The sequence below is a fragment of the Athene noctua genome, chromosome 16 (assembly GCF_965140245.1).
Source record: "Athene noctua chromosome 16, bAthNoc1.hap1.1, whole genome shotgun sequence".
In the NCBI taxonomy this organism is placed as follows: domain Eukaryota; kingdom Metazoa; phylum Chordata; class Aves; order Strigiformes; family Strigidae; genus Athene; species Athene noctua.
This window is the reverse complement of record NC_134052.1, coordinates 16,825,314-16,840,076: the sequence shown is the minus strand read 5'-3', so window position 1 is coordinate 16,840,076 and position 14,763 is coordinate 16,825,314. Positions and strand designations below refer to the sequence as shown.

The window sequence follows — 14,763 nt, the reverse complement described above, 5'->3', positions numbered from 1 at the left end:
TCTCCTGCCTCGGCCTTGCCCGTTCTCTGCCTGCGCTGGCACCTGCCCGCGGGCAGCCCCGATGAAGCCTGGGCCTGCAAAATCTCTGCGTTTAATTTTCTGTGCGGGTTGTCCCTGTTCTTCGTGTGCAGTTACGCTCGGTGCCATTCCTGCTCCAGGGCCCCGGGGACGTGTGGCATCTGCGTCACCCTCCGGGGCTGCGGGGGTCACCGTGGGGGTCACCGCTCCTCCTGGCTACGGCAGAACTTTTCATCTCGGGATAAGACGCTCAGCCCCGAGGAGGCCGGGCTGTGCCGGCTCTGCGGCTCGGGCACAGGGAGGTGGCAGCGTGGCTTTAGCGTGGTAACCTCCGGCCACAGCAGCAAACCCACAGCTTGGGCTGGGGGTGAACTCACGCCCCACCCGCTCAGGCGCTGGGCGAGGAGCTGCCGGGGGCCCCTCTTTGGAGAGGGAGCTCAAGAAGGGCCAGGTCTGGCTTTAAAAGTGAAAAAGAGTTTTTATTCAGTGCTCGCATGGTTAATTCATGTCAAGGTACCATCCCATCCCTCACTGCACAGTGTTTGGAGTGACAGAAACAGTTATTAAAGCTTTACCTACGCAGTAGGGTTATATGCAATATATATTTATATAGCTATAAATAATTTGTTATATATGTATATAGCGTATAAACAGCTCTGAGCTCACAGTACACAATCTTTTCTCTGCCGAGTTGCGTTCAGGGAATGGCAGGGGCACGCGGGAGCCTGGCCCAGCGCAGCCGGGGCCGGAGCAGGTCGCTCTCTGAAATCTGCTCCGTGGGCCGGGGCTGTCGGCGCTGCGGGGAGAGGGGGGCAGCTGCTGCCCAGCTGTGCGGGGCTGGGGGGTCGGGGGGTCCCTGCTGCGCCCAACCTGGGACGGGCAGACGGGGACACTTCCACCCCGCGGGGCGAAGCGAGCGGCTGCTGCAGGGAGCCCCGAAATGCCCCCGGCCCCTCTCTCCTGTCCCCACTCCCGTCGATTCTCTCCCCCCAGCACCGAGCGCTCCGGGGGGGGAATGCGGTGTCAGGGCCAGGCTGGGCTTTGGTGGTTTCCTTCCCCAGGCCGCTGGGACCGCTGGGCTAAAGCGAGGGGGGCTGGCGAGCCCCGCCGCGGGAGGGGAGGCAGGGTCTCTGCGGCGGGGGGCACCGCGGCCGCTCACTGGGGCTGGGGCGCGATGATGACGTTGCGGTAGCCCTTCACCCCCGTCAGCTTGTCGCTCTCGAAGTCCACCATCAGCTTGCGCAGCCCCGCCTGGCGCGGCACGAAATCCAGCCTGACCTTGACCTCCGCCTGCGGCTCCACGGGCTCCTCGCTGGGGGAGGGCAGGGGGTCAGCGGGGTGGCCCCTCTCCCTCCCGGCAACTCAGCCCCCCCCGCAGGACGGTGCTGGGGAGGGGGAGACCCCCACGGCGCGGCCGATCCCCCCCCCCAGCGAGCTGTGGGGCAGCGACGCTCTGACCAGCACAGCCCCGGCACCCGCTGTGCCCACAGTGGAGCCCTGGGGGGGTTCCAGGCACAAAAATCCACCCCCACCCCCTTCCCAAGGGCCCGGCCGGGCGAAGGGAGGAAAAGCTCTTACAGCTCCTTGATCTGCTGCCCGTCGGTGAGGCCGGCGCCCTCCACCACGAACAGGCCGTTGCTCAGGGGGTCTGCGAGGGGGTTCACCAGGCTGATCTCTGCCACCAGCTTCCGATTCTGCATCGGCTCCCCTAAAATCTGCAACCGGGGGGGTTGGAGCCGCAGTGCTCCCGCTGCCCATCCCCACCATGGTGGGCTTGCCCAAGCCCCGGGGCACGGGTCACTGGGACCAACCCCCGGGGTGACTGCAGTGGGAAATGTCCCCCCCAGCCCCCTCGGGATGGGGCACTGGGTCCTTACCCTAATCTTGATCTCGGGGTTCTGGATGTAGACATCCCTGACGGCCACAATGACGTCGCCGGTCTGGTACTCGGTCAGGAGAGCCACCACCTTGATGAGGTTGTCCTGGGTCAGGCTCTCCCGGTACTTCTCGTACAGGACGTGCAGTGGCACCCGCTTTTCTGGAAGGGGAAGCAGAGGGGGGTCAGGGCTCGCCCCCCTCCCCAACCCAGCACCCCCAGCCCTGCTGCCGGGCTGGCTGGGGCTCCCCAGGAGTTCTCCAGGCACCTTGTGAGGACGGGAAGGTCTTGGGAGGGATGGGGTTCCCCCAGAACTGCGGGAGCCCCCGAACAAGCCTGTGCTGGGAGTGTCAGTCCTAATCACTTCCCAAAGAAAACGTTATATTTAGCTGTCATCCCCCCCCCCCGGGTCACTGGCGTTTCCCAAAGGAGCCGCCGGCACCCGCAGCCGCTCACCCCGTGCCCAGCCGGGGCCTCGGGGCGCTGCGGGGGTCCGGTGGCGGGAGGCAGCCCAGCCCCCCGCAGCTGCCCTGGCTCAGCTCCGAGCCGCGTTCGTCCCAGAGCCCGTGGGGACTGGGCGGTGCGGGGAGGGGGAGGCAGCAGCTGCAGAGCTGCCCCGGGGAAGGAGCCCCGCGAGGCCCTGACCGCTGGCAGCGGGGGACGCGGAGGGCTGGAGCATGGGCCGAGGCTGCGGGGAGAGGGACGGGTCCGGCCCCGCTCCATCTGGGCCCCCGTGTCGGGGGTCCCTAAGGGCGGCAACGGGGGGAGCCCCGGAGTCCGTATTCCCAGGCAGGAGCTGGGGGGAAGAAGCTTCAGGAGCTCGTAATTAAAGTCTCAGAGGAAGCGCGGGTGGATTGGCTTGTGGAGGGGAACGTTAAAGACCCTGAAGGCAGCGGGGCTCCGACCCCCCGTTCCGTCCGACCCCGTAGCAGAGGGTTCCAGAGCAGCCCCGCGGGCACCGGGACCTGCCGCGGCGGCGAGGGGGGGCACATTCCTTATTCCCTTAATGCAGCTCCGCAGAGCCCAGCGCTGCGCTTGCTACGGGCCCGTTAGCAGAGCAGATCTTGGCGTAGATTAAAAATTAGTCAGTTCCAGATGCATTATGTTTTCAGGCTCTGAAGGGCCTGTGGAAAACTGACATAAATCAAAACTCTTGTTTAATTACCAGGCGGTAACGCTAATTTGTAACAAAGCAAACGAAGGTTCAGCCATCCCGCGCCGGGAGAGCTCTGCGGGAAGCGCTGCGAGACGCCGTGGCCGCCCAGGGAGACGCCGAGAGCCGCAGCGCTGCCGTGCCCAGTCCGGCCAGAGCCCGGTGCCCTCTGCTCCCCCCGGCTGCGGCCGGGGCCGGCCCCGCTCCCCCTGCCCGGGGAAATCCCGCCGGAGCCGCCAGCCCAGCCCAGCTCGGCCCCGCGCAGCGGAGGGGATGGCGGAGCCCTGCGCCGCTCGCTCCCTCGGCACCAACTTCTGTCCGGCTCTGAACACCCTCCCAGCCCCTGCCCCAGCCCCGCTCCTTGCCCCGTCATCCCAGGCTGAACTTCCGCAGGGGTCGGGAACTAAGGACGAAGCCCCCAGCACCGAGCAGCCTCGTGACGGAGCAGCCGCTCGCATGAGCCCCCACCAGCCCGGGGCTTCGCCCCTGCGGCCGTCGCTGGGGAAGGGGGTGACACGGGGCTGGCGGGTGGGTAAACGCCCGGTACCAGCTCTGGGAGTGGGCTCAGCTTTAAGGCCGTGCTTAATGCTGCCATTATTCCACAGGATTAGCCAGAAACCTCCAGCTGCTGCCCCTCGCCGGGCTGGAGCGTTCTGACCCGACGAGCTGGCGGCAGGGGTACAACTGGTGGGGGTGCAACAGCCCCTGGGGTGCTGGGATGGGGAAGGCCGAGAGCGAGGCCTTGGCTCACACCGTGTTTGCAGGGAGGTTGGTGCTGACCCCAGGTCCTGAGCGAGACGTGGTGCTCTGCCAGGGGGACTCATCCCTGGCCCCAGCACCGGCCCCGTGTCCTCACCACAGACGCCGGGGATGCAGCCGAATGCGGGAAAACGGCTGACCCACCCCTGGCCCTCAGCCAAGCACCCTGTCCTCGCTGCCAGCCCGGCTCTTACCTTCGCGGGGCTCGAGGGTGACGTTCAGCAGGTCCTTCATGCCGCACTGGGGCCCGACGGCGCCGTTGTAGCCGGCAGTTCGAGCGCAGAGCATGAGCCTGCAGACCCGCTCCACGTCCGTGTTGTTGCTGATGACCGCGAGGACATCGAAGTCGCAGCCGTTGTTTGCACCCTCCGTCAGCTTGATCTTGAGGTGCAGCCCCTCGTCCTCCTCCCTGAGGGAGCGCGTCTCGAGCTCTGCCTTCGCAAACACCTCCCTCTCCTTTTCAGACCCTGCGGTGCGTGGAAAAATCTCGTGGTTCCCCAGGGGGTACCGGGAGGGCAGGGTCCGGGCTGCTTTGCCCCGATCCCTAGCTGCTGCATCAATTCATCATTTCCCCACTCTGCCAACAGTCACCCCCCCCTCCCAGGGCACCTCTGCCCCCGCTGCCGCCCCGTACCCTCCGGGTACTTGTAGGTGTGGGTGATGTCCTCCCTGCTGTCCTTGCCCACGCTCTTGGTGCTGATGTTCTTCCCCACGACCGAGGAGTGGATGCTCTTCTTCTGCGACCCGTCGCGCTGCACCACCCAGTACACCACGTCGGCGTTCACCTCCGCGAAGACGAAGGGGATGTCGTACTTCAGCTGCAGGTCACCCTCCCTGATTGCTCTGACGGGGGCCGGCCCGCAGCAGAAAACCCCTGCGGGGAGCGGGGCCACCGTCACCACCCGGGGCTCGGCCACCGCGGGGGCAAGACGCCGGGGGGGGACCGAGCAGCCGCGCTGGGCTCGCCGTACCTTCGCTCTTCTCCTGGGGCGTCGGGTCCAGCGCCTGCCACCCATCGTAGCTGCCTGCCAGGTCTGGACGGGCCATCCAGGACTCCACCCAGCAGTGGAAGTTCCTGCAAGGCAAGGCGGGACGTAGGGGCCTTGGGCTCCCCGGGGAGGGGGGGGCAGGCTGGGGACCCGCGTGCCACTCACCAGATCATGTCCCTGGAGCGCCGGTCCTCCACCCCCAGCTCGCTGAGGTAGCGGTCGATGACCAGGTTACCGTTGGTGTCGTGGGCCGAGTTGTAGTTGGTCACCACCCGGCTGGGGACCCCCAGGCACCGCATGACTGCGGGGAGACAGGGCAGGCTGGGACGGGGGCCCGGCCCCGGGGCTCGGGGTTACGGGGCTCCTGCCCCCCCGCCCCCCTCACAGGGCTGCCCCGGGACTCAGCCCCGGGACGAGCCGGTTCCCGCAGTCGCCGCGGGCGAGATGGGTGGCACGAGGCACCGACAGCCCGCCGGGTCTGATGTGGCAGCGGAAAAAAGGCACAAAAGCGGCTGCGAGTGCTTTTGAGGGAGTCCACGGGCAGCAGCGTGCTGCAACCTCTTATTTAATCTCACAGCTGCCTTGTACTGCGAGCGGAGCTCCCCGGGGAACGGGGAGGTAGTTACAGCGCTTCAAAGGGAGGCTATAAACTTCTGTGAGTGCGGAAAATCCACTTTAGTTTGCTGCTATTTCTCTCCTCTAAAAAGGGTCTCGTGTATCTGTGATAGATAAATGCACACGCACACAAGGGCAGCGTTTTTCTCAGGGTGAAACTGTGCGAGTGTGTGTGTGTGTCTGTGTGTGTGTCCGTGTGTCTGTGTGTGTGTCCGTGTGTCTGTGTGTGTGTCCGTGTGTGCACTTCTCGACAGAAGCGACCCTGGAATTTTTCCCCCTTTTTGCCCCAGCCCGACTGCCCCGGTGACAGGGAAATTGTTTTGATCTCAGTGGCTCCGTGACTTCACTGCAAACCGACCCTACAGCCCCCTTCCCTCTCCTGCGCTGGGCATCCAGCCCCGCCGCGAGGAATCGCCAGGTGAGATCCCAGAGCCCTGTTCTGTCGGGTTTTCCCTCCATTTCCTGGCAGATTAGAGGAACAGAGACTTTAATTGCCAAGCAATCACTGCGGGCTGACTGTAATCAAACTGCTCCCTCCTGCTGCAGCCCAGGGAGGGGTGGGGGGCAGGGGGCCGGGGTGGGCGATGGGGGCCGCGGGTGTCCCCGTCCTGCGGGAGGGGCACAGGGCAGACGCCCGCTCTCACCGGTGCACGCCACGGCAGCAAAGACCCAGCACTGGCCGTACTTGACTGGCTGACACCCAAACTTCTTCCACCGCTTGAGAATATCCACGCTCCCGATCCAGGCCATGGGGCTCATCCCGTCTTCGTAACGGTCGTCCCACCGCCCCGCCAGCACCCCCCGGTCCTCGTCGTTACAATTCACCTGCGGGGACAAGAGGGATGGACGGCGGGTGGGGAGGGGCAGGAGCAGCCTGGAGGGGGGGGAAGGACCTTCCCCCAGCTCCCACGTCCTGTCACCCCCATCAGCCACCCTGGAGCTGTGCAAGAGCTCGCGGGAGGTGGGTGGGCAGAGAGGCTGTCATTAGGATGTGCTAACTGGGGAGGCCCGGGAGCTGGGGTTGGGGTTGGATCGCCTGCAGCGAGGAGCAAAGGCTGCCCTGCCCCCGGGGCGGCGCGCGCCCGCTCTCTCCTCAGAAAAGGATCAGTTATGTGATACAAAAGCAACAGCAGGGAAGGTTGTAAAGGGGATGTGAAACACCCCAGGGAAGGAAACTGGGGGGAACGGCAAATGCCACCTTGGTGTCACAGCTGTCGCTGGGGGGACACAGGGTCCTGGGGAGCCCCGCAGGACTCACCATGGCGCTCACCACCCTGCCGATGTACACGGGGTCGTTGCGGCGGGAGCAATCCCGGTCCTGGTCCCTCAGGAATTTGGGGTTTGTGTCCAGCAGCTTGAGGCAGATGGACAAGATGTCCTCCTCGAACTGGTGCGGAGCAGGGAGGGGTGTGAGGTCCCCACGGTGCACGGGGGCTCCCCCGTTCCCAGCTCACCCCACATCGGAGCTGCCGGGCACGGGGGGCTCACGCAGCCCCGGGGTCCCCTCCCCAAGCCAGCACCCGCCAAGCAACGTCCCCGCTCTGTGCCACCGCGACGAGGGGCCGGCAGAGGCTCGGGGGCCGGATCCTGCTGCCACAGCCGCCACCGCATCGGGGTCAGGCGCGGACCCGACCTCCGGGAAAACCACCGAGTTCCCGTCGCCGGCTGAGTCGCAGCCCTCGCCCGCATGGAGGCCCGGATCTGGCGGGGACCAGGGGCACCCCCGCTCCCGCAGCCCCTCCGGGAGAGCCCGGAGCCCGCGGGGGGGCAGCCGGAGGCGGGGGGCTGCAGCGCGGGCGCTGCCTTATCGGCGCAGCCGGCGCAGGGCCGGGAGCGTGTTATCGGGTCCCGGCTCCCACCGCAGTGTGGGGCCACCCCGATTAGGGGCGTCCAGCCCCGGGGCCCCCGGAGCCGCGCAGGAACGCTCCCCTCGCTCCCCCCGCTTCAAAATCAGCACGTTCCCCTGGTGGAAATGCCCTTTTTTGTCTCATGGTCCTCATCCTCCCTGCGATGGCTGCTGGTGTTGGGGTGCACGTTCAGGGGGGCACACGGGGTGCCAGCCCCCACGCCCTGCATTGCCAGGGCTGCACGGGCTGGGCTCAGCCGGGGGTCCCGGAGGGTTTGGGGGTCCTGGGGGGCTGTGCCCTGCTCACCTGGCCGAAGTTCCAGGGGGTGGAGGTGATGTAGTCGCGGGTGCCCTGGTAGATGAGCCCTTGCTGGCACAACACGTACTCACAGCGCTCGTCCTCGTCTCGGAGGAAAACCGAGTCCTCTGCGGGGAGAGCGAGAGGTGGGGACGGGGCTCTGCCCTGTGGCCCCCATCCCTCTCGGGGCTCCCCAGTCCCTGGGATGTGCTGGGCAGGGACTGGGGACGGATCCGGTGGGAAATGAGGCAACGGGGGCTGGAACTGCTCCCATCTGAAACAGCTGCTGGAGAATTTTGACCCAAGTTGATTTGCGCTGATGAGAAATTTTCAGTGGGCTTGTGGTTTTCTTTTCTATCCTAGTCTCTCTTTCTTTCCTCCCTTTTGTTTTATGGAGTCGGGTCTTTTCCCAGGAGGGGGAACCTTCCTGGTGGGAAAAGCCAGCAGTGGGAACTGGGAGCACTGGCTGAGATCGCAGCTGGAGCCATTTTGCTCACACAGCAGTTACTGATGGAAAAATCACCATTTACTGGAAATGTTTTCAGAAAAAAAAAGGACACAGAGCTGGGCCAGCGAAGCTTCCTAAAGGTCCTTATCTCAGCAGAGCCAGCCTGGAGCGTTTGGGATTCAGGAAACGGGCTGTTTCAGCCCAGGCCTGGCCCGAGCAGCGGGACGGGACGGCCCGGGGGTGTCAGGGCAGAGGAAGGACGTGGACAGACGAACATCCCGGCTGTTGTTTGCCTGGGGTTGTTACACCCTGCGCGGAGCAGGCAGCCCCGATCCCAGCGGGATGGTCACGGCCCGGGAGCACCCCGAGCCCCGCAGGGGTGGGAGGGTGGGCAAGGCCAGGTGGGGGCAATAATTAGGGGTAATTAGGGGTTATAAGGGGCTTTTCCTTTGCCTGTCACCTAGTTGGGAGCTGCTGCTGGGGGTTGCTCAGGACTTCACACCAGCACCACAGAGGGGAGCACCCGTGGGCAGCCTGGACTGGGAAAGGGGCTGCACGGTCCTGGGGTGGGGTATGGGGCTTGTGGCCCCAACCTGCTGTGGGGACGGTGTGGGAGTCAAAGCAAAGTGGGGATTTCTGCTTAGGCCTGAGCTCGGGGCAGGGCTTGGGGCACCTGGAGTCTGCAGTGGTGTGAGACTCTTGGCCCCTCACCCCAAAAAGGCCATTGAATGACTCGAGCGTGGCCAGAGAAGGGCAACGGAGCTGGGGCAGGGTCTGGAGCACAGGTCTGCTGGGGAGCGGCTGGGGGAACTGGGGGGGTTCAGTCTGGAGCAGAGGAGGCTGAGGGGAGACCTCCTGGCCCTCTGCAACTCCCTGCCAGGAGGGGGCAGAGAGGGGGGGTGAGTCTCTGGAGCCAAGGCCCCAGCGCCAGGCCCCGAGGGAATGGCCTCAAGCTGCCCAGGGCAGGGTCAGGCTGGCTCTGAGGAAGGATTTCTGTGCAGAAGGGGCTGTTGGGCGTTGGAATGGGCTGCCCAGGGCAGGGGGGAGTCCCCGGGATCCCTGGAGGGGTTGAAGAGTCGGGCTGAGCCAGCGCTGAGGGATCTGGGGGAGTTGGGAAGGGTCAGGGGGAGGGTCATGGTTGGGCTGGAGGAGCTTCAGGGGCTTTTCCAATCGAGGTGATTCTGGGATTGTGTGAGACCCTCAGGGATGTGCTGGCAGAGCTGGGGGGTGGCTCGTGCTCACCTTACCTGGGAAGCTGCAGTCTCGGGAAGGTGAAAGCCTCACCTGGGTGCCAGGCGTTAAAGAGCAGAACGAAGTCCCCGATGTGGCAGCTGCTGCCCTGGTAGCCCGTGGACATCTCCAGTGTCAGGCTGTAGCGGCCGATGCGGGCGCTGGGGGGGGAGCAGAGCGACACGGAGAGGGAGTCCCCGTCCTGCTGCTGGACCACGGCGCTCCAGCCCGACTCCTCCGGGAAGTCGGTCACGGCGAAGTGGGACCTGGTTCCTGATGTCTCGACGGGGCAGGGCCCTGCCGAGGAGGAGCACATCAGCTCTCCCGGGGGCTCTGGGAGCCCCCGCCGCAGGGACCTTCCCCCCGTGCACCCCACAGGGTTCCAGTGCTCCCCACCCTGTGGCAGCCGCCTGGCCCTTGGCTCGTGTTCGCTGCCTGGTTTATGGGGTCCTGGGGGCGCGGGGCGGCTCAGGCACGTCCCTTGCTGTTTGGGAAGGGGCAGGAGGGTGCTCACCCCAGGGCCCTGCGCCCCCTCCTCTTTCCGCTTGCAGCAGCACCACCGTGTCCCTGTGCCCGCGGCGGGGGGGCCCCGGCACGGCCCAGGTACGGGCCCCGGGGTGTGTGTGTGCGGGCTCAGGCGTTGCTGCAAACATCCCACAGTCGGTGATTACATCAGCGGCCCCAGCCCGGGACGGCGCGATCCCCGCGGCTGTGGCCAGGCCACCTGCGCCGAGCTGCTCCCAGCGCCGCTGCACCGGGCAGAGCGAGCCAAGCGTGGCTCCGGGGCCTGCGTGGGGCTGGCGGGCAGCTGGGGCTGTGGTGCCGCCACGTTCCGCTGGTCCCCCGCCAGCCCTCGCCCGCAGCGTGGGCAGGGCGCCAGGCGAGTCACCAAAAATACTCATAAACTCATGAGAGTGACACGGTTTCTCCTCTCTGGCCTTTCGGGGAGGATGGGTTGAGCTAACCCTGTCCTTTTGGCAGAGGATGGGCAGCCATGGGAGCCTGCTGCTTCCTCCTCCTCCTCCTCCTCCCCCCTGCCTGCAGAGCCGGCAGCATCCCCGCAGGGCCCCGTGCGCCTGAGCAGGACGCTTCAAATGCAGCTGCTTTAAAAATACAGCCGGTATTTTTGCACGGAGCCGTTTCCCCCCTTTCCCACGGGAAGTGACACGCAGCCTCGGTGGTTTCACTGTCATGGGGGGCAGGTGTGGCAGCCCCCACCCCGACGGGGCTGTGGGTCCAGCCCCCGTGAGGGGTCGTGGCTGTGGGCCTTGGCGAGAGCTGCAGCACCTTTGCTCCTTTCCCGCAAGCACCGGGGCCGCGCTCCAGCCCGATGGCAGCCACCACCAGCCTGTGCCTTCGGTGCCGTGGGGTTTCTCCTCGCTGGCAAAACCAGCCAGGGATGGCCCAGGATGCGGCACCCCCCCCCAAAAACCCGGGGGGTGGGTGAGCCCCTGCCTTGGGGCGGGAGGGCAGCGCGGGAGCCGCCAGCTTAGGGTGAAGCTGGGGGGTGCTGGGTTCATGTCTGTCACCCCACGGTGGGATCGGAGCTTTTGGAGGCTAAGAAAGAGTGTTTTACACTGTGAGGAAACCCGGGTGCAGTTTCAATTTGAATTGTAGCCTGGCTGACTCAGCAGGACACTGCAGCCCCAGAATAACTCTTGCCCAAGAAAGTTTCCTCTCCCTTTGCTCCGAGCTGGCGGGGCTGAGCCCCTGCCCGGTGCCTGTGCCCAGCTCTGGCTACAGGAGCGACATCCCCGTCCCTGCCCCTCCCTGTGGGCTCTGGCAGCAGCGGGAGAAGCCCCCGGAACCCCCCAGATGCTGCGCCCGGGCATTGCTGGGGGGGCTCAACGGGAGCGAACGTTTCCTGTCTGCAGGGTCTGGGCAAACCCGGCTCTGGGGATGTTTGCGTGATGGGGGTCAGGGGTGGCTGGGTGAAAAGACCATCAGCAAGAGCCCTGTGAAAGCCCCCGGCTGAGAAGATTCGCTTTTGCCGGTGTTTCTCGGAAGGGCAGGAGACTCGGGTGGGTTCCCCTGCGCAGCCGAGGCGCTTCCCACTGCACTGGCAGCTCCGGGGTGGCCCTGAGCCTGGCTCGGCCCCAGGAGGAGGAGGAGGAGGCAGCACTGGCTTTTTGGTTTAGTTCTTTTATCGCTTCCCTTCAGCTTCTGTTATGGAGCTGAGTTTCTACCTTTTCTCTCCATCTTGCTATAAAAGCTGCCCAGCACCAACCTCTGCCGGGAGGGGACGGGGATGGGGACGGGGTCTGTGTGCGATGGGGCGAGCGTGGGGCAGGGGCTCGGCCGCACTCACCCGTCTCGACGTTGAAGGCGAGTTTGTCCACCCCGTCCTCGTAGGCCCTGCCCGAGAAGCTCAGGGTGATGGTGAAGGGCTGCCCCCGCCGCACCACCAGCTGCCCGCAGCCCATCTCCGCCGTCCGGTGCTCCCGCCCGTTGCGCTCGCACTGCAGGTCCCACGTCTCCAGCACCAGCTCTGCGAAGGCAGCGGCTGCACAGCCTCTCCCCTCTGCGTGCGCTCCCCCACCCTCAGCCCGGGGCGTGCGGCTCTGGGCATCGCCGGGGCAGAGGCCGGCAGCCGAGCGCTGCCCTCCCCACCCCGCTCCGGGCCCTGTTCCGCACCGGGCCGGCCGGGGTTCCTGTCCGTGTGCCCCCACCCCGAACGAGCGCAGCTGAGCCCGGGGGACACCAGGGATGCTTTTGTGCCTGAGTCATGCCGAGGGCAGCTCCCCGGCCGCTTTACTGCTCCACGACTGCTGACAAATCGGCGAGGCTGACCGTAAACTCAGTGACAAAGGGCTGTCTGATCCCTGGTCTCCCTCCCAGCCCAGGCCGGGCTGTGCCCGTGTCCCCTCCCCGGCGCTGGGGCGATGCGATATCATTCATCACCCCTCAAGGCCAGTGACCCTTGAATGCTCTCGCCGTGTGCTCTGGCGGTTGCCAGAATAAACAAAAGTGCTCAGTGCAGGGGAGCTCAGCGCCAGCCAGGGACCGGGGCGGCTCGGAGGGGGGGTGCTTGGCTCTTTGTCCCCCTGCCACAGCTCTCTGCGGCTGTGCCTGCCCGGTGCCAGCAGTGCTGGTCACTGAGCCCTCCCCGGGCCAGTGCTGGATGGAAACCGCCGGCCCCGAGGTAAATGGGAACGCGGTTCCCAGCTCCCCGGGGGGGGCCCACGGGGCACAGCCCGGGGAGGCGGTTGGGCTCATCGCCGCTGGACGGCCGCAGCTGAGGGCAAGGTCCGCGGGGCCCGGGAGCGGGGCCGGGGCACAGAAAGGCCCTTTCCCTCCTCACCCCCCCGGGAGCAGGAACAGGGCTCCGTGTGAACGCGCGTTCGCCCAGCCAGGCTTAGTGCGAGTGGGTTCAGAGAGCGGGGCGGGGGCTCTGCATCCCCGTCACCCAGGGTCATCGGCCGCAGGGGATTTAACAGCAAGCGGATTGTTCCCCAAAGCACAGGTGCTGCCCGAAGTGGTCAGTGCCAAGGCACAAGCGGGGAGGGGGCAGCGGGGTCCCGGTGCCACCGCCCAGGGGTGAGAGCCGGGGGCAGCCCGGGCCACCCAGCGGGGCGATGCCGCCCCCCCCGCGGTTCTGCCCCCCCCGCTCCGCACAGACCCCTTTCCTGGGCGTTGGAAGGCAGCGCTGGGGCAGGCGGGGGGTGTCTCTGTCCCGTGTGGAGGGTCCCTAAGGCCGGAGCGTCACTTCTGACAGAAATCCTCCCCGCGCCAGGGTGGGCCCTGGGCACACGTTCCCCGTCCGGGTGCCAACGCTCTTCTCCGACACCAGCAAAGGCTTTAAATAGCCCCAAACTTCATCCTGCCACTCGCTCCGGCCAGCCGAGAGCTTTGCAGCTGCGGGGGGAGCAGCAGGAGGGGGCCCGGGAGAACTCGGTGCTCTCCTCATCGCCGTCCCGTTTCACCCTTTTCCCATTCCCTGTCGCCCAGTTTGACTCTGGCACCGGCTCCCAGTAGCTGGAGCTGCCGCAGGTGCTGGGAGGGTTGGGGGGGGGGGGTCCGGAACGGCGCGGGGGGGGGATCCGGGGGGTGCCAGAAACCCCGAGCACCTGCTGGGGGGGGATCGTCCTGCGGTCTTACCCTCGGCCATGGTGTCGGTGTCGGTGTCCCGGTCCCGGTGCCCCTCAGCACCCGCCGCCCGGCCCCGCCGCTCGCTCCATTTATACCGCGCCCGCCGCCGCGCACACCCCCGCCGGGGATGGCGGAGGGGAAGAAAGGGAAAACAATTTTTCCAGGAAACGGCGTGGTTTTGGTCCCACCTATTTAAAACAACCGCCCAAAAAAAAAAAAAAAAAAAAAAAGAAAAGCCGATGGGGGTTCAGCTCCCGCTCGGGAGCGCCGGCCCCGGCTGTCCCTCGCCGCCGGCCCCCGGACCCCCCCCCCCCCCGCCCCGGGCAGGGCTGGAAGCGGCGCCGGTTAAGAGGAGGGGAGAGAAAAAAAAAAGTGGGGGGAGGAGAGGGGCTGTGCCATCCACACCGAGGTGCCAGAAGCTTGGGGAATGTTTTCTCCTTATAAAGTTCTCTTCCCCCCGCGCTGCGAGCCCGGGCGCCCTGGCCAACCCCCCCCGTCCCCCCCCGCCGCCTTCCCGTAACCGCATCCCTGAGGGACGCGGCGGCCGGAGGGAAAATGTGCTGGAAACCGGGGGGGGGGGGAGCGGCGCAGGGGCCGGTAGCCCCCACCGGCCGCCCCCAACCGCCCGGGGGTCTCTGGCCCCACGGGGCTGCGGCGACGCTGCCAGCCCCGGCCCGGGCCCCGCACCCCGGGGGGACCCCAGGGGCCGGGACACGGGGCGGGGGGCAGAGAGCCCGCACCCCCTCGGGGTCCCGCGGTTTGGGGGGGGGCCTCGGGGCCCGAGCAGCAGCATGGCTTGTGATGAGCGAGGTCCCGGGCAGTTTCACCCCTGGAGCAGCCTGTGGTTAGTTGCCGGTTATTCTCCAGGTGATTTAAACTGACCAGGACCAAGGGGGGGGTTGTTCCTGGGGCAGCCCCTCTTTTGCCCTCGTCGGGGTGCGGCAGCCCCCACGCTGGAAACCCTCCTCAGCCCCACGGGTCCCCCCACAGGTCCCCTCCCGCTCCCCAGGACCCCTCACCCCGTTCTGCTCCCAGCCGGGGGGGTTGGTGGCTGGGGTGTCACCCCAGGGCTGCAGCTGGTGCCGAGGACCTTGGGGACGGCAACATCCTGAAAGCAATTGGGGTCTGTCACTTGGTGTACGGGGGGGGTCACCCCACAGGCCCCACGCACGGGCTGTCCCGGTGTGCCCCGGCCCAGTGGCACAGCTGGATCCGCTCCCCCGGCGCTCGGGGGGGTCCTGGCGAGGGGATGGTTTGCAGAGAGGGGCAGCTCCTCCCGCAACGCCGAGGGCTTTTTGGTACAGACGGTGTCACGGCGAGGCCTGAGCGTGCCAAGAGTCTGGTACGGAGGGTGTCGCGGCGAGGCCTGCACCCACCACGAGCAGATACCCAGGAGAAGCCCCGAGGGCGGGCGCCCCTGGTGATGCTGGGCCCCATTTTGC

General features: G+C 66.6%; 1 protein-coding gene across 2 annotated transcripts; it reads right to left on the bottom strand.

The window, feature by feature from the left end:
• Positions 1-476: 476 nt before the first annotated feature.
• On the bottom strand, positions 477-13,492 carry TGM2 (transglutaminase 2). 2 transcript variants are annotated; one of them, XM_074919883.1, is made up of 13 exons: positions 13,331-13,492; positions 11,541-11,720; positions 9,287-9,529; positions 7,564-7,682; positions 6,669-6,797; positions 6,055-6,235; positions 4,961-5,096; positions 4,778-4,881; positions 4,441-4,680; positions 4,001-4,273; positions 1,896-2,056; positions 1,597-1,733; positions 477-1,330 (listed from the first exon to the last, which is right to left on the bottom strand). In XM_074919883.1, the coding sequence occupies exons 1-13, from the start codon at positions 13,338-13,340 to the stop codon at positions 1,174-1,176; spliced, it is 2,070 nt and encodes a 689-aa protein (XP_074775984.1). In that variant the 5' UTR covers positions 13,341-13,492; the 3' UTR covers positions 477-1,173. The 2 variants fall into 2 exon arrangements, with proteins under 2 accessions (XP_074775984.1, XP_074775985.1); XM_074919884.1 differs by lacking the exon at positions 9,287-9,529 and having other exon boundaries at positions 13,331-13,491.
• Positions 13,493-14,763: the final 1,271 nt, after the last annotated feature.

Coding starts and splice junctions, on each gene's coding strand:
- TGM2 (XM_074919883.1), bottom strand. Junction 4,882..4,960: donor CGCTCCAGGGACATGATCTG/GTGAGTGGCACG, acceptor CTTGCCTTGCAG/GAACTTCCACTGCTGGGTGG. Junction 2,057..4,000: donor CACCCTCGAGCCCCGCGAAG/GTAAGAGCCGGG, acceptor TTCCCCTTCCAG/AAAAGCGGGTGCCACTGCAC.